Source organism: Hesperophylax consimilis, chromosome 22 (genome assembly GCF_061612785.1).
Source record: "Hesperophylax consimilis isolate HC1 chromosome 22, BYU_Hcon_1.0, whole genome shotgun sequence".
Classification (NCBI taxonomy): Eukaryota; Metazoa; Arthropoda; class Insecta; order Trichoptera; family Limnephilidae; genus Hesperophylax; species Hesperophylax consimilis.
In genome coordinates this window covers 3,282,824-3,300,797 of record NC_142857.1, presented here as the reverse complement: position 1 = coordinate 3,300,797, position 17,974 = coordinate 3,282,824, and the positions used below count along the sequence as shown (strand labels likewise).

The 17,974-nt window shown below is 35.8% G+C and overlaps 3 protein-coding genes across 3 annotated transcripts in view; 2 read left to right on the top strand and 1 right to left on the bottom strand.

Annotated features, from left to right (window-relative positions):
* Positions 1-17,974, top strand: part of LOC149412660 (uncharacterized) — a 320,577-nt gene that overhangs the window by 173,919 nt on the left and 128,684 nt on the right. The window lies entirely within an intron of this gene.
* Positions 767-16,961, bottom strand: LOC149412671 (uncharacterized). The gene is made up of 3 exons (XM_089645354.1): positions 16,896-16,961; positions 12,871-13,308; positions 767-1,609 (listed from the first exon to the last, which is right to left on the bottom strand). The coding sequence occupies exons 1-3, from the start codon at positions 16,905-16,907 to the stop codon at positions 977-979; spliced, it is 1,083 nt and encodes a 360-aa protein (XP_089501480.1). The 5' UTR covers positions 16,908-16,961; the 3' UTR covers positions 767-976.
* On the top strand, positions 6,016-7,943 carry LOC149412672 (uncharacterized). The gene is made up of 2 exons (XM_089645110.1): positions 6,016-6,150; positions 7,158-7,943. The coding sequence occupies exons 1-2, from the start codon at positions 6,139-6,141 to the stop codon at positions 7,788-7,790; spliced, it is 645 nt and encodes a 214-aa protein (XP_089501236.1). The 5' UTR covers positions 6,016-6,138; the 3' UTR covers positions 7,791-7,943.

Sequence of the window (17,974 nt, the reverse complement as noted above, 5' to 3'; positions counted from 1 at the left end):
TGAAACTTATAATTTTGATATCAAAATACCAATGTTAAAAATCATGAGATCATGATTTTTTTTAATAACTTAATGAGTAAATCTTCCAATTGATATGTGTAATTATCGAATACAATATAAGCAACTCTCTTACGATACTTCTAAAACAAAAATCGCAAAAATTTTCAGTCATATTCAACTGCATCATACTTTGGCTAAGAACTACCAACATCATCTTAATTTTCTTAACACTTATTTTTACTGGCTGCTATCATAAGATGTGATTGCAAGATTCTTCCCAAACTAAATGAAATCTAGAAAGTGTCTTGGATACATGTATATATATATATTTTTAGAAGAACTAAATTAGTAAAACTTCAAAAAGGGTAATGTTTAATAACTGAAAAATATATTTGTAACTATCAAACGAACCGCTGAGCTGATCCGACCAAATTTCCTTTGGTCATATTTAACTATAGCCATACTTAGCCCAAAGCCGCAAAGACCTAGCAAGGTTGGGGTTCTGGGTTCAATTCGTATTTTTCTGATATTTCTGTTTCAAATTCTCGTTGGGTTGCTAAAAACATATTCAATGATTAAAAAAAGATTGTCAAAAATAATAATTATTGACCGGAACTTTTCAATGCCAATAACCTAACTAAAAACACTGCACTAGAAGAAATGCCCGCCAAAATAACATATAAGAATATTCAATGTTCTAGCAGTCCTAGTACGGGATAAGTGTAGGTGTTTTGGGAGTACAAGAGTAAGAAGAGATACGACAGAGTTAACATTGTTTTTTTATTATTTATTTTTGTTTTGCATCATCACAAGTAAATTGGATTTCTTTTCTACTTACACTAAACAAACATGATTCGATTATAGACACAGCGTGGTTGAACACGTGCCGGCTTGAGAACAGGTAAAAATCTAAATTTTGGCACAGAGTCGGGATCAGTCAGGTTCTCAAAATGGATGAGTTACCTCAAGAGGGAAGTTACCAAGATCCAGCGGCAGCCTTGGCAGCGAGGTGGGCGGCCTTGGCGTGAGCTACCTCGGGGGTGTCTACCACACGTCCGTCGATTCCGATGGGGGCTGCTCCATTAGCCCAGGAGCCTTGGGGGACAGCCCATGCACCTCCCCACGCGGCAGCGGGAGCCCACGCAGATCCTCCGTTAACAGCGGCTAAGTGGGCGGCCTTGGCCTGAGCGACCTCGGGGGTGTCTACAACACGGCCGTCAGGGCCCAGAGGGGCGGCTCCATGGGCCCATGAGCCCACAGGGGTGGCCCATGCTCCGGGGGCGGACCATGCTCCTACAGCGGGGGCCCAAACTCCGGCTCCGTTGACAGCGGCTAAGTGTGCGGCCTTGGCCTGAGCTACTTCGGGGGTGTCTACAACACGGCCGTCAGAGCCGAGAGGGGCGGCTCCATGGGCCCATGAGCCTACGGGGGTGGCCCATGCTCCGGGGGCGGACCATGCTCCTACAGCGGGGGCCCAGGCACCAGTCCATGCACCACTGTTCCACTGCCCATTGTCTTGGCTCTCGGCCAGACCTTCTCCTCTCCATTGGCCATCTTCCAGGGGGTTTCCGGACACCAGGGCGCCCAGGCACAGGAAGAATGCGATGCACTGAAAAAATACCCCAAAACATTAAAACACAACCATAAATGTATTTTCAATTTTAACAATGTAAACATTTATAATATATTATATTTATTTGTTTTTATTAACCGAAAAAAAATTGTTTTAATTGTTTCCCTTTAATGAGATTTAATAATTTAAAAACCATCCTGTATTGTTTATTTGTACTCACAATTGGATTCATGTTGCTCGTGATGTGTTAGCCTTTTCAAAAGAAAACTGCTTATGCCAATTCAAACTTAGAGTCAAGCTTTATATCCAACCACTTTTGTAAAACAGTGGGGAGACATTAGGAAGTTAAATATTTTGGAGTTCAGTGATTTGAAGGCAGTGGAACCGTGAAATGAATAATAAAAAACACCACTTGTAAGAAGATCATCATTTGGCTACAATTTTCTGGTGAATTTATCTACGTAATTTAGAACTTTTTCACTAATTGCCTTTACAATAATGTTTTACATTTTCACGCATTGAATTGCATCATTAACAACTTTTTTGTGCAAATTAATTCACCATAGCAAGGTCACGTTCGTAAATCATTTTTTGCATATTGATTCGATTTAACTTTAGCGAAAAACTTGTCTTTCAAGATTAACAGATGAGTTATTATATCTTTATAATAATGAGTTATTTTTTATATTATTATTTCTATAATTCATGATGAAATTATATTTTAATATTGGATTAAAAAAAACTTTTAATTTGAAGTCACTTTTATGTAAATCATATTGCTTACCCCGTGTACATGATAATTACATTAATTACCAGAGTGTGAAATATAATAGGAAATAACACAAATTACCAGGGTGTGAAATGTAATTGAGAATAACATAAATTATCAGAGTGTGTATATAGGGGAGAGAGGGGCTAGTTGTAACATTTTTTCCTTCTTTCGATGGAGTGACTAAACTATTGAGTATTTTAATTGAAAAAAGCTTTTAAATGAGTAATCATATATTTGAAAATATATTCCCACTATATTTTTTCCTGAATCTATAATAAATTTGTATTTATAACACTTTTTGTGGAAAAAGTCGCTTGTTACAACTTACCCCGTTTTTGGGGCAAGTTGTAACTAGTGTGGGGCAAGTAGTAACGTCATATTAAAACAACAGATTTCATTATTTAAGGCTTGTATTATAAAACCAACGAACACATAATAAGACAATTGTATTTCTTACGAACTCATGAAGTGAATACTTATCGTTTTCTTTAACAACAATAGTCATCTTTGGACTCGTATAGCATATACTTAGGTTAATTAAACTTATTAATAAACTCAAAGTGAAAACATTTTAATAATTTGCACTTATAATCGACATTAAACAATTTTTTTATAAGAATTCTTTAATTTTTGTATTTAATCAACTATCACAATCAATGTGGCATGCTACATGGGCTTTAAAAAATGAAAACTAACAAAACTTACATTATTTTTGGTCAAAAGTTTAAAGAAATTAATTCAAACAACTAATTTCCTCAACCTTCGCTGCTTATGCTTCGTCTTCATCAGATTCACAGTTTATACAAATGTACGAAGTCGACGGCAATTTAAATTAACAAAATGTAAAAATACTAAAAATAAAATAAAATAAATAGAAATAATAATTAAAAATAAATAAATAAAAATGATAACAACTAACAATTTGTAGGCTTTTTGAGACAGTTAAAATACAGTTAAACTAAAATAAAAACTATAGCAGACTTAAGGTCATGCGATGACCAGTGTTTTTTGATATAGTGTCCTCTGCGTGCAGTTTTATCTTTTATAAGCATAAACTTTTTAATATAAGTGTGTTTGTTGGAAGTGACTTACCAGGTAAGTATGTTTTGGTATCTTTTCTAAATAACAAATGTAGATCCTAGGAAATAAATTGTACAGCGCCCTTGAGGTGATTTTTCACAAAAACGGCACTCTGCAAATTATCCAATTATTATTATTATTATTATTATTATTACGAAACAGGATCACCTCTTACACATTTAACGTGTGACCACAGTTTACAGATCATACAATCGACTCAATCTTCTTTGTCTGATTTGCTATATTCTTCTCCGCAAATCAAACATAACCACTCTTCTTCTTCAGAATCTAAGTCTTCATTGAAAACTTTTTTCTTCACTTAATCAATCTTGGTCTTTTCAGGTCTATTCGCCTTTGCTTTACCAACCTTTACCCATGTGCAGGCTTGGGGCAAGTTGTAACAGGTTACTACTTGCCCCTTAAATTTTGCTACAACTAGCCCCAAACCGAAATTACTGAAATTTTTATTTATAAAAAATAATGATTTGTTTTTGGTTATGTGAAAGTACCATAATACGATGGCTTAATAAATGCTTAACAAAATTTAATAGAAATATTTTTCGATTTGACACAGTGTGATCTTGAAATCAAAATTTACGAAATAATATTTTTTAGGTTACCTGGCAAAAAAACGTACTCCTGCAGAAAACCGGTCATGGCGCTCTCCCGCACTGTACTGACTGTGCTTACGTCGTAAGCCGTATCTTAAAGGGCACGTTGAGTTCAAAATCGAAATAAAATATTTGAAAACGGCTGAGTTATTAAGCTTTTACTACTTACCCCCGTTACAACAAGCCCCTGGCTCCCCTAATAGAAAATAACCCAAATTACCAGAGTCTGAAATGTAATTAAAAAAATACATAAATTACAATTAAACGTGTGGTAAATGTCTTATATATTGTTTTAAATTAATAAATAGTGAAATAACACAAGTTAATCAAATATAATTTACTCGCGCACGTCGGGATTTGAGCCTCCGGATTCGTAACCAAAGATGACAGAGGCCATCAGAGAGAGGTTTTATACATTATGCATCTAGATCATTTAACACAATTTAAAAGTAGATAATTATATTTACACGACACCAATAATTATGCACATGATCAAGTTTAAAATGATGTAATTAAAAAACATATTGCATTACAAAAGTTGTTTATAAAAAAATTTTGCGTTCCCGTATTTAATCAAGTAACATTAAGTTTAAACAAAAAAAAATTGTTTCCGATGAAACGCCAAGAATCTCTCCCAAGTAGCTAAAGGGCAACGTCAAGTGTGCGGGCCTTACCCATGTATTTATTAACTTATTTTCCACTGTGCAGTGTGGGTCCGGGAGTTCTGGATAGGAAAAAGGTGTTAGATGTGAGGATGACTCCATCCCTCCTACTGCGCTGCAAGGCGATGTTCCGAGAGAGTCCTATTGAAGAGGTCCAAGAGTATCCTTCAACGAGATTCTGGGCGACGAATCAAGAAGTCGCAGGCCAAATCCTGGCGTGCGCAAGTACATTTTATTAGATTAACTTCAGTTATTTTTCAATTTCTTCCATTAAAATAATATCTTCATAGTGGAAGATGCTCGCAGTTTCGCCCTAGTGGAAGACCATCATTCAGAATCGAAATGTTGTTTGAAATGGATTTAGTCCTGTTTGGTGACCAGATCTGAATAGCAACGGACTTCCCCACCTTCCTCTTTCCCATTTAATTCGCATTCCACCACCCACTACCGTTAGCATCACAACATACCCCAATCGGGGATACCACGGTCTCACTGGCATCGGATACTTGGGAGCAGTTGGGACTCTAGTTTAACTTCAACCAAAGAGTCCAACTTTGACATTGTTTCATCAGCAAATCTCTTATTTAGGATAGTAATTAATTATTAATCATTTTGTGCAACTTAATATTTATAATCATTATTTTGATTTGCATTTCGACCTTCTTACGAACACGAAATAACTTAAGAGGAAGCTATAAGCCAAAAATGTGTATATTCTTGGTATACCTTGTACTGTAGGTAATAGGCATTAAAATCGCTTGACAAACGGAGTCTAGAAACGTTCGAGTTCAAGCACAAAACGGGTTTTTATTTATTTAGAAAATAATATTATAAGATAGCAAAAAAGTTAATCAAGTGAAACTGTCACAGATAATCTTAGCTATGAAATTATTTTTTAAAGTTGTTTCCTTTACGCGTTCATACATTTCTATTTTGAAAACATATTTTTTTAGTAGTTTACATTTATATTTTTTATTGAGTAATTTATAATTTTATTTGTATTCTACTCAAGCGAAATGATAGGAAAACGTTCAATTTATCTAAAGCATATTTTGGTATTCATAATGTACACCAATTCATTATAAAGATTAATCAAAATAGTGATTTAGCATTAAGCTTCGCCTTAAACCATAGTGCTACGCAGGATGCAATTCAAATCAGTGAAAAGAAATCATTAATTAAGTCAATGCCAATTTGTAAAAAATGTTTAATAATTTGGTTGGCATTTTAATGTTGTGTTTGTCACTAATCTATACTTTTGGGCTGTGATCTGCATGTCACTGGTTGTTTGTCTTGAACGAGTATTCAAAAATATATAACTTCCTTAATATGTTTCTCCCCACTATTCTACTCTGGTCCTGCCCAAATATAAAGGCTGAATCTAACTCTGATTAGGCACAAGCAGTTTTCTTCTGAAAAGGCTAACACATCACAAACAAAATGAACCCAATTGTAAGTACAAATCTTATGTATTTGGATGGTTCTTAAATTTCACCTGTTATTTAAAATATCCACCTATCGCTTGAAACATATGATATTTCCAAATTACCCTGTTTTTTTGTTTTCCAAGTTAATTTTTTATAATTTTATTTAATTATTATACTTACAATAGATCCATTTTGTGTGGTCAAATATAAATAAAGGTACATTTCACTAGGAACTAAGCTACACATTATACATGTAATTCTTAATACAGAAAACAATTTTTTTTAACTCATTTATTCAGTCTGATTTTTTTTCTGTCTTGCATGATGTGTGTGTAGAAGTCTACATTTAACGAAGTCTTTCTCTTAAATAATTTGATAGTAAATTGTTAAAAAAATTTATAGTTAAAAATTTAAAAGTCACAGATAATTATTATAATGTCTTAATCGTTAAACATTTTCTGTATTTATTTATATGTATTAAGTACACTTTAAAATTTGTCTTATTGTTCTATTCTTGATTATTTGGACTTTGTTTAAGCTACCTTCATTACTGAGATAGAGAATACTAGAACCGTGGTAAAACAATTGTTTTATAAAAGTGAAGTTGTTTTTTATTACTTCTTCTAAATTTTTACTATTTCTTCCGAGGGAAGTTAGTTATTTATTGTATAAAGCTTAATATTAAGGAATAAAGAATAACGACATAGTTTTCACACTTTACTCCACTGAGATTTCTAAGGCGGCTTGTAGTAGTTTTAATATTTTTGCATTGATTATATAGATGTTTTTATATTGTCTTAATGATGTATGTAAGTTGGTTGTCACTTAGTTCTCTCAACCTTGTTTTGACTTTAGTTTTAAATATGCTGGTTCCTATTATATGTTTTTTTATTTTGATTTGGTACGGCATTATTTTGTTTTGCACCATGAAATTTAATGTTTCTCTGTACAAAAGATGTATAGAAATTGGCAATAACTTCATTAGTACCGACGTATTATTCAAAATGTGTTTATAATCAATCGGATTTTCAGTTCATCGCAACCTTCCTGTGCCTGGGCGCTCTGGTGTCCGGAAACCCGCTGGAAGATGGCCAGTGGAGAGGAGAAGGTCTGGCCGAGAGCCAAGACAATGGACAGTGGAACAGTGGTTCATGGGCTGGTGCCTGGGCCCCCGCTGTAGGAGCATGGTCCGCCCCCGGAGCATGGGCCACTCCTGTAGGCTCATGGGCTCATGGAGCCGCCCCTCTTGGCCCTGACGGCCGTGTTGTAGACACCCCTGAAGTTGCTGTTGCTAAAGCCGCTCATTTGGCCGCTGTCAACGGAGCTGGAGCTTGGGCCCCCGCTGTAGGAGCATGGTCCGCCCCCGGAGCATGGGCCACCCCTGTGGGCTCATGGGCCCATGGAGCTGCCCCTCTTGGCCCTGATGGACGTGTTGTAGACACTCCCGAGGTCGCTCAGGCCAAGGCCGCCCACTTAGCCGCTGTTAACGGAGGATCTGCGTGGGCTCCCGCTACCGCGTGGGGAGGTGCATGGGCTGTTCCCCAAGGCTCATGGGCTCATGGAGCCGCTCCCATCGGAATCGACGGACGTGTGGTAGACACCCCCGAGGTAGCTCACGCCAAGGCCGCCCACCTCGCTGCCAAGTCTGCTGCTGGTGGCTGGTAAGGCCCACGCCTCGACCCAACTTCTACACCCGACTGATCTTCAAACACCTCTTCCTCGCTATCCGCGTATTGCTCATAAAATATATTATTGTTTTTGTTAATATGTTGTGATTTTTTCTTGATGTGAAGCACAGCAATAAATATATATTCATAATCTCTGTATTTCACTTCAATAATTCACGACAAAATACCTTCCAGGAAGAAAAAAAAATACCGAAGGATGGGGATGGTTTTGTTTTTGATTTTTTTATTCGATTTTTGCATTGTTATCTTACTTACCTGCCTGAAGAATGTTTGGGAAAAGAATTTTCCTTGAGTACTACTTCCAAATCTTATGGTTTCAGAGAAAATTTTCTTTTTTGCACACGAGGTTACTAACGGTTTATAGAACCACTAGTTTACAGGGTATTAAGAGGTTTAGGTACCTGAAATACTTTAACTAGTGATTTCTGACTTATTTGAAGTATTAAATGTACATCAAATATTGGTCTCCCTTATCATCACTCAGACGGGCAAACCCCCCCCCCCCCACCCAACCCTATTTGTCCAATAACTACTGATTCATTATGTTTTTATGGAAAAGGAATTATTGGATAAAGTTTGTCGGGTACGTGCTGATACATCCTGAATGACCGGTCGGTGGCCGAATTGACATCGCGCATGGGTCCCACCCAGGCGTAGCGTGTTCAATTCCTCGGCTGGCTAAGTCCTCCATCACAACACAAGCAACATTTTCCGCTTTCTGTGGTAGTAGTAGGAGATTTTCAAATATTGTCAGGTTATTCGTAACCCGGGAATGTTTGTCTTTCTTTAAAAATAAAAAAAAATGTACCTACGTATCGCAAAGAGAGTTGACTCGAACACACACGGAGAAAAATGAGAAAAGCAGATTTATTAAACCCCTGTTAAAAACGTGATAGCATGCTATTTCCTAATAAAATATTACAGAATATATCGAAACACGTGTTCATGCAGCTGCGATCATCGGGATAAATATAATGACGGAATGCGAAAACATTAGAATTTTCATGACATCCTTCGATATTCCTACATCCTCATGACATATTGTGTTTTACTGATAGTTTGTAAGGAAATCTGTCAATTTCTTCATTCATTTATTTATTCATGCGCAAAACTAGTTATGCGAAAAGGAACCTCAAGCAGATTGTATGAACAATAGAGTAGAATGATCTACTGTTTAAAATTCAAAAAAATATTAACTGCACAAAAATACAGTATAAAGTACAAAAGGTAGAGCTTAAAGGTTACATCCTATTTCTTCCAGCTAACCCAACAAATACACATTATACTACATAACCCAACAATTACATGTTAACAAATGTATGTAAATAAAAAAACAGAGGTATTTAATTTATGTAAGGTATTCATTTAAGGTGTAGTGACATTTGTTAAGACATGATTTTAGTGATAATTTAAATTTAAAACCATGTCGGTTATTTGTTTGATGCTACGTGGAAGGTTGTTATATACTTTAATGGCCATGTAGTGTGGTACTTTTTGAAATATATATTTTTTTGCTTTTGGGATTAATAAGTGTTCGAACTAATAGGCATAACTCCATTATATATATGTCCGACACTGTCAGAAGTTTGAGATTTTTAAAAATTGGTCTACATGAATCCCGGTGATTTATGTAGACCAATTTTGAGTTTATAATTTTTTGTAGGCACCTCTTTTGGATTATAAAAACATCTATAGCGTTTACTGAGTTTCCCCAAAAAACTATTCCATATTTTATCATTGAGCATACATATCCATAGTATATAATGTATACATATTCTACATATAAATATGTAGAATGATATTTTATATATATATATATATATATATATATATATAAGAATATATAAGTGACATGATCGGTGGGTCTTTAAGTCTCATTATTTTAATTGTATTCAGATTATGTGCGTACTTACATAATAATACCAAAAGGTTAATTCCATTTTCAATTCGGAAATGATATAATGCGTTGTAGACTTTTTTCAGCAACTTCTTTGACCTGAATGTCTCATCATTGATTTTAGTGTATGAGCTCACTCGTAGATGACACTAGATTGGCGTATTAGGTTACCCAATGACGGCGTTAGTTATCGAATATTGTAGAGACCGAGGGTATTATAAATTAGGTGAGAACTTCAAGGTCGGGATCCATATTATTCTAAATGAGTTTTTGAGAAAACCCGGAGACACAACAAACTGGGGCAGTCAATCAAAATGCAGTCCTGAATTTAGTATCATGGTTCTGTTTCTATGACAGTTCAAAGAAAAATCATAACCCACGTCTTTATAAATGACATAACAACGAACAGTTCCGGAAAACGGTACGTGCTGAATAATAACACACATAGATAATTGAAGCACACTAACTTACTAATCGAATGATCATGCCCTTCATTAAAACATTTTTTCACTATCGCAGAACCTCTAATATATCTCAACGTTAAGGACCTCTTATATGAAATGCCTTATTAAGTAAAACGCAATAAATTTCAATGGAAAATTCTACATTTTCCTTTAGTTACAGCTCTTTTACTGAGTGGCCATTTGATCCGTAATTTTACCTTCAAGGCGTGGTTGAGTGTAATAATGCAAAGCGTATTCAGTAATAATTATTCTCAGTGAAAGGACGTTGGCACTTTGCTATGCGTGCGTTGGTGGCTGTGTCAGTTATCGGGAAGTATTTTTAGAACCATTATGTCTCTGGCAATGGCGGTTCGTACTTTTATTGGGAGTAACTCCACAGAGGCGCTGAGGAAATTAATTTCCGTCAGAGCCAATGTGATTTGTGTGGATAGTCATTTTGAGGAGATGAAGAGACCCATGTTGTAGGAGGAAGAAACTACAGCGGCCGGCAAATAGTTCCACAGGCGAGCTGTAGAACTCAAGAACAACCGTAGAAACGACTTATTCTCATGTGACAAATGTCAACCATGTGCAAATTGTTGGGCGTGCATTTGGCGTATTTCCGGACATTGCAGTGGTGCTGAATTACATAGAAATGCTTGTGGAGCAAAGACAAAATGAACACTTGACCCCTGTGCTTTAAAAATTGCAATCCGTTTCTTAAGGTAGGTGAACCGATCAAGCAAACCGTCCGTTTCTGTGTTGGTATCTTGGTGCTCCTCCAGACCAGATGTGGCTCCCAAATTCAATAGTGGGGCGCACTTTCAATTTGTACAGGGTCAACAGCTGTGCACTATTATAGTATTTTTTATCCCTGTACAGTACGCCCAGCTTCTGAGAGGCAATATTGACTCTGGCTTCAATGGGGGCCTCCTTTGCATGCCTTGCATGTTAAGAAGATTACTTTCGTTGAAAGAGACTAAATTGTTATTTCGATCCATTTTAGATGTAATCAGGCATGATTGGGTCTTTGAACCATTAGATTCGACAAGATAATTCTTACCCCTAGATTAAACCCTCTTCATTGTTGGAATTTGTGTATCCCTTTGAGGCTTGTCAAACAAAAATCTATCATGGACTGTACTGTTATCCGCGTAACAATGAATTGCTGCCCACGATAAAATTTCGTTGATGTGCAACAAAAACAAAATCGGAGACAGAAACAATCCCTGTGGAACGCCAGAGATATTAACGTCCCAAAATGTATCCTTACAAAAACAGCTTACAAAAATGTAACTTTTAGATTTTCATTGAAACCATAAAACATTGCCACAAATTAGCGCGGTGATGAATGTTTTTTCTTAAGCCTCGAAATTTCCTTAGATGCATGAAAAATCAGGTGATGCCTTTTCCATATATAAAAAAATATTTAAAACATCAATTAACAAGAGACAATTGGCAAATTATAAAAACATCTCATTCATGAAAAAATACGATATCTCTCTTTTCTTCATTGTTTATACTTGCAAATCGTTTTTTATATACGATATCAAGAAATTAAAACCTGCAGAATGAAACTTATTTGAACAATTTACATAAATTAATAACAAAATCTTTCTTTAAAATTTCCGTGGTGATTCATTTATCATTTTGAGCTAGCTCTAGGATATTTTTCGGAAAGGTGGGTTTTTAGCACGGATTTTGAGTGGTGCGCTGTAAAACTATAATATAATTTATCGTATTTGTTATATTTTTAATGCAAGTTTTCTGCATAAATTTCTTTAGAGATAACCGCCACTGCTCTCTGGTAAACTAGTATAGAATTTAATGCCCATGATAATCCTCAATCGCACAATTTGCGTGACGTGGGTTTCAGTTGGTTTGCTTCGAAGATAAGTTCAATAACATTTATCGAGAGGTTACCTACTAATAGAGCATAGGAAAATAGAGTTAAATCGTGGAAGATACTCTCAGTATTCATCACCTTTCATCGAACAAAAACCATGGTTTTGACCACTGAGCTTATTCGACCATATCAACCATACATCGCAAAAGAACGACCAAAATTATCTTCCTTATGCTGGGTTCGTTTCCGAATTTTTCGTTTGAGGGTAGTTGTTACTGTCTGCAATGATTAAATATTACAATTTGAGTTTTTAATCAATAAATTATTCTAAAACTAACTAACCATCACGCTGTTTCCCCACAGAGGTAACCAGAGAGGACTGACCGCAAATCAAACTCGGTACTCGGTACACTACAATGTGGAATAACTAAACAACTCAGCGACGGTCGTTAGCTTAGTTGACATCGCGTTTGGGTCTCACCCAGGCGTAGTGTGTTCAATTCCTCGAAAGTGCTCCATCAGAACACAAGCTTATTTTCCGCTTACTGTTGTGGTAGTAGGAGATTTTCTAAAATTGTCAGGTTATTCGTAACCCAGGAATGTTTGTCTTTCTTTAAAAAATATATACATTGTGAAAAATACAGTACCTTTTTGTGAAATTAAATGTTTTTTATTGATTTTGCATCGTCACAAGCAACATGAAATTAATAAAAACTTAAAAAGAAGAAATTTGAACGTAATTTTAAGTACATATTTATATGGCGGTTGGACTATAGTAAAGTAACTGTTTGACTTAAGAAGAGATGAACACTTATTCAGTCAATTCAAGCTTAGGTGGATATTTCAAATATGTGCAGTGGGGAGAAATTTAATATCTTCCAGCGGCGGAGACAGCAGCTTGGTGGGCGGCCTTGGCGTGAGCTACCTCGGGGGTGTCCACAACACGTCCATCATGTCCCAGAGGAGCGGCTCCATGAGCCCAGGAGCCCTGAGCGGGGGCGGGGCCTCCCCAAGCGGCAGCGGGGGCCCAAGCGGCTCCACCACTTGCAGCGGCCAAATGGGCAGCCTTAGCAGCAGCGACCTCGGGGGTGTCTACAACACGTCCGTCGGGGCCCAGAGGGGCGGCTCCATGGGCCCAGGAGCCCTGAGGGGCTGCCCATGCGGCAGCGGGAGCGGTCCATGCACCTTCAACTCCACCGTTCCACTGGCCATTGTCCTGGCTCTCGGCCAGACCTTCTCCTCTCCATTGACCGTCTTCAAGCAGGTTTCCGGACACCAGGGCGCCCAGGCACAGGAAGGTTGCGAAGAACTGAATAGTTTTAAACAGATATTATTATTTATTTCTTTCATACTAATTGGGTTAAAAACTGGAATGAATTAATAGATTTCCTGGTAAACTGTTAATAAAATACGAATGAACACGATGTATTGGGAATTTACTAAAACGGTCTGCAATCCCGTTTCTGTATTGTCATTAATTAGCAATTCTCATTTTTCTTCGTATATGCTGTTATCAGCTGGGGAGCTGCATACAAAATACATCTGCTCGTTGAAATTGTGCAACGTCGAATAATCAAAAATATTTTTTTCTTAAAAACAAAGGGGTTATCCAACAAACCTCATTTTCAAAGAATAGAAAGTATTAAAATTCAATGATTTAGTCAGGAAAAACATTCATATTTCAAATAATGAAAGATAAATATATTTTTAATCAAAAGTCGCACACAACAAAAACATATATTCGTATTGCATAAATCTAACCCTCATTTGAAAAGCCTTATTCTGTTTCATGTTTTATTTAGATTTGTTAGTATTATCTTTATTACTATTGATTGAAAAGTTACGATAGTATAGCCTTCCATAGATCTGCCACGGTATCTATTACTAACTATGTATGATCTAAGTCCAAGCGAGTGTTTGAAATGTTCAATCCTGGTATTGTAACATTTAAAAAGGATTTTGGCATGAGTAGCTCTCGTAGGTATATGAAATTACACATATAATAGTACCAACAGGGATCGTGCTTTTTTAAAAGTAAAAAGGTTTCTCAGTGGGCCTCAAAGCTTACAGACCGACTCCATATAATTGACCAAAGTAATAGGCATATATATATTTATATATAATTTTTTTATTTATTATTCATGAAGATAATCTTTAGCATCTTGAATGTGAAAAAAAGTTACAAAAAATAGTTATCAATTTGATTGGTATATGCATACATTTCCGTAGTTTTAGGACATGCAATGATGATTAAAATTGCGTCACGTTAGTTGACGATGTATTTTAGCTATGATTTACAAGTCGTTCACTATTCACTAAACGTTCAATCTTGCTTGCCTTCTCAATGACCATTTCGAAATCCTAATGTGTTACAACTATCTCTAGTTGGAACTATCTCAGAACTCCTGAAAGGGGTTCATCCACTATATACATATATCCTACAGAGGAGGCCTTAAGGAAAGAAATTTCGCTCAGGGCCTATGTCACCATGGTTCTCTGAAGTTAATCCGAGGAGTTCAGAAATGATAATAATTTTTAAATACGTCTATTTTAATTTCACTATTGTTTTCGTGAATGATGCAAATCTTGGAAGTAGATATGAAATTTCTTCCCTAAATCCGAACGAACTCTCAGTTAGATGTCGATGATAATGCAATCTGTCAACATGGCAACGTGCCTATCACGTATAAAAACGAGGACAATTATTATCATTTTTCTGAAATTGGATAACATTAAGGCAGTTACAATACACGTCATAAATGTCTTATCCAATTGGGATTTGGTTCAGTTTGGTAGAGTTGTCAATTCCAGTACCTACCTGGGTAGGAAGGTTGAACAATCAATCAATTGATTTTTTAATTTAAATTCTAAGATAAAGATGACGATTTAAGATTATACATTGTACTTGATATGTGAACAAGTTGAAGACGTCAAACAAACTATAACGAAGTAAATTAAATTAAATTAACAATATTGATGACCCCAAATCCATCGGAAGTTTACGATTTAAAAGATTCAATTTAGAAGTCACCTTAAGGCGATGCCATACGTAGTAATGCAAAATCGTGTGTTTTTGGTTTGAAAATTTGGTCGCCCAGAAATATTTCAGAAGCTTTAATTAAATACTGCGAGTAGAATACATCGTGGCCTTTGAAATAATCGAGTACATATTTTTTAGATAAGTCTTTTATAAGCCCAGAAAAAAATAATGTATAAGCCCTATGAAAACTGCTTTAAAGTTCAAAATCTCCTACTTACGAACACATTCTCGGTTTTGATTTTATTGTGTAATGTGGCAAATTAAGTTATTTATAAAATGATCCAAAAAAAATTAAACGTTTTTGCCTGAATATCCACAAAATAAAATAAAAGGCACTTTTTGGCCATGTTTTTTTCTTGCATAAATCAAAACAGGCGGATGGTGTTAAGTGGGAATTTAAACCTTATCGCCATCTACGTAAGGGTTGTTATTGATAGCGGCTCAATTTATAATATTACACGACATAGTGCATCGCCTTAATGAAGTATTTTCATAAAATTTATTCCATTTTGATGTAAATTGGAAATATTTGAAAGCGATTCTTTTTAAGGGACCTTTTAAGGAATATTTGAATTATTTATTATTTAAAGGAAGATGTGACAAATCGTGGCAGCATTAATCTATGACAGTTTATTAATCAGAAGCTGTCATGTTATGTCAATAATATTTAGAGAGTGGTTTGAACAGTAGAAGAAGTCAGTGAAACTCGAGAAAGACTTAACGCTTTATCTCTGCAATGAAATGAGATACGGACTCCAAATATTGGCGACATAGTGTACTTTCTTTTAACTACCCCGAAGCCAAGTGGAGGAATAGGTAGTACCCAAAATTACTATCCTCCTTATATTAGCTTAAATACTTGACACATCCTTTTAGTATTTTACGTATTTTTGCGTAAATATATAAGTTACCATTAATAAATGACTGAATAATTGTGATTTCTATAGTTTAAAAGCCCATAAGACAGAAAAATGCATGGGGTCGTCGGAAGACCCACTTGGTCACAGATGTTTTGTTTGGCATCTTGGCCTGTTAAGATTTAACAGTAATAATGTGGATTTCATGATACTGCATAAAGAAAATGGTGGAAAATGTCGGGGATGCCTGAGGAAGACATGAATCAAATAATTATTTGTGGCAAAACGAGGCAAAAAAAGAGGTGAAAGGAGAATGTATAACTTGAAAGTGAATTGTTGAAGCGATCGAGGACGCCCGAAAACGACTTGGTACGATCAATTGAAACAAATACTTATTACATAACAATAGTATTATTTACACCTTAAAAATGCACCCAATCAGGTACTCTAGAATTGACAACCTCAAAACTAACCTCCAAACTATTTATTATCCCCAAGCAACGCCGATTACACGTCAGATATTACAGAAAAAAATGTCAAAAAAATTAAGACATAAAGGTTGTTATTGGTATCTGGTTCATGGTTAAAACACTGATTTGTTTGTGATTTGTGACAGTATCTTCCAAATGTGGAAAAAAAAATAGGTTTATCTTTATCGTCAGATGATAATGAATTTCTCTAAAGAATTAATCAAAAACTTTTCACTTTAAGGGTGTTCTTAAAATAATTAGTAATCTATTGTTTCAGAGATGGGACTAATTTAATTATTTTAGAAAAAAAAACTTTTTACAAGTTAGGCTTTGTAATATAAATAAAAAATATTTTTTTGTGCTCGCGAATACACAATATGAATATGAATTCATAGTTTTGTCGGTACAAACATAATGTTTTCGTTTTAAATTAACGCCATCGATGTAAAAGAAGATTATGAACTATTTTAAGTATGCTTTTAATGAATGATTGTTGAATTAATAACATAATGTACTGTTATCCACTTACAATTGGGTTCATGTTGCTTGTGATACGTTGGCCTTTTCGGATGAAAACTGCTTCTGTCTTGACGAGGTAGTTTTCAGGCCTTATATTCAGTCTGGACTGTTCCGATTGAAGGAGGGGATACTTTCAGGAAGTGAGTACACAAAGCCTGTCAATATGACAGATGAGAACCTGAAATGGACCACGGGTAGAAAAAACTAATGGAAAAAACGTGACCAAACCTCATTGCTGCACATTTGACTTTAATATACAGGTTTAGTTTTTATATCTTAGTATTAATGAATGAAATCAACAAATTGAGGCTTTTTAAAATTGTGCACCTTATTATTTTATTTGTGAAATGACAATCTCATTTGTTTCCTTCAATCTTGTTTTTAACAATAATTCTAAATTGGAGGCCTAGCATGAAAATATTTCCCGTCAGGGTCCATGTCATATTTGGGGCGGGTATTGTTATAAGAAAGAGAGGGCATTGGAAAGAGCGGGTATTGGAAAAGAATGGGAGGAAGTTCAGGGAAGGAAAAGGGGGAAGTGTGGGAAGAATTCTTTGGGTCAGTGTGTTCGGGTGTGACGTAAGAGTCCATCCCTCCCATTGTGGTGCAAGACGTTTTGTCGAGAAAGTCCCGTTGTAGAGGTCATAGGGTCTCCCATAACCACCCTCCTCCAATTCAACCCACCACCCAATCACAAAGAACTTACTCAATAAAACAGGAACTCCTGCTTGGGTTGCCCTATGGCAGAGGTGTCGGTTGGCCAAATAATGATCCATGGGGAGGCGGTACACATACCCGCCTCCCAAATTGAATAATATATATTTTATCACCACACAGAAGGCCCTGAAGAAAATCATTTCCCCTAAGGCTTATATCATCTTTAAGGATACTGTGTGTAGGTTATTTTTAAGGAAAGGAAGGACAACAAGTTTTGAGAAGGAAAAAGGCATGAAGGTTGGATAGAAAACTGGAGATCTCTGTGTCCAGTAGTTGATGCATCCGCCCTACGGGCTCTGAATATGTGGATTCTTTTGCTGTATTTACAAAAAAACACAAATTTAATACGATGAAATGCAATCTCGTCATTTG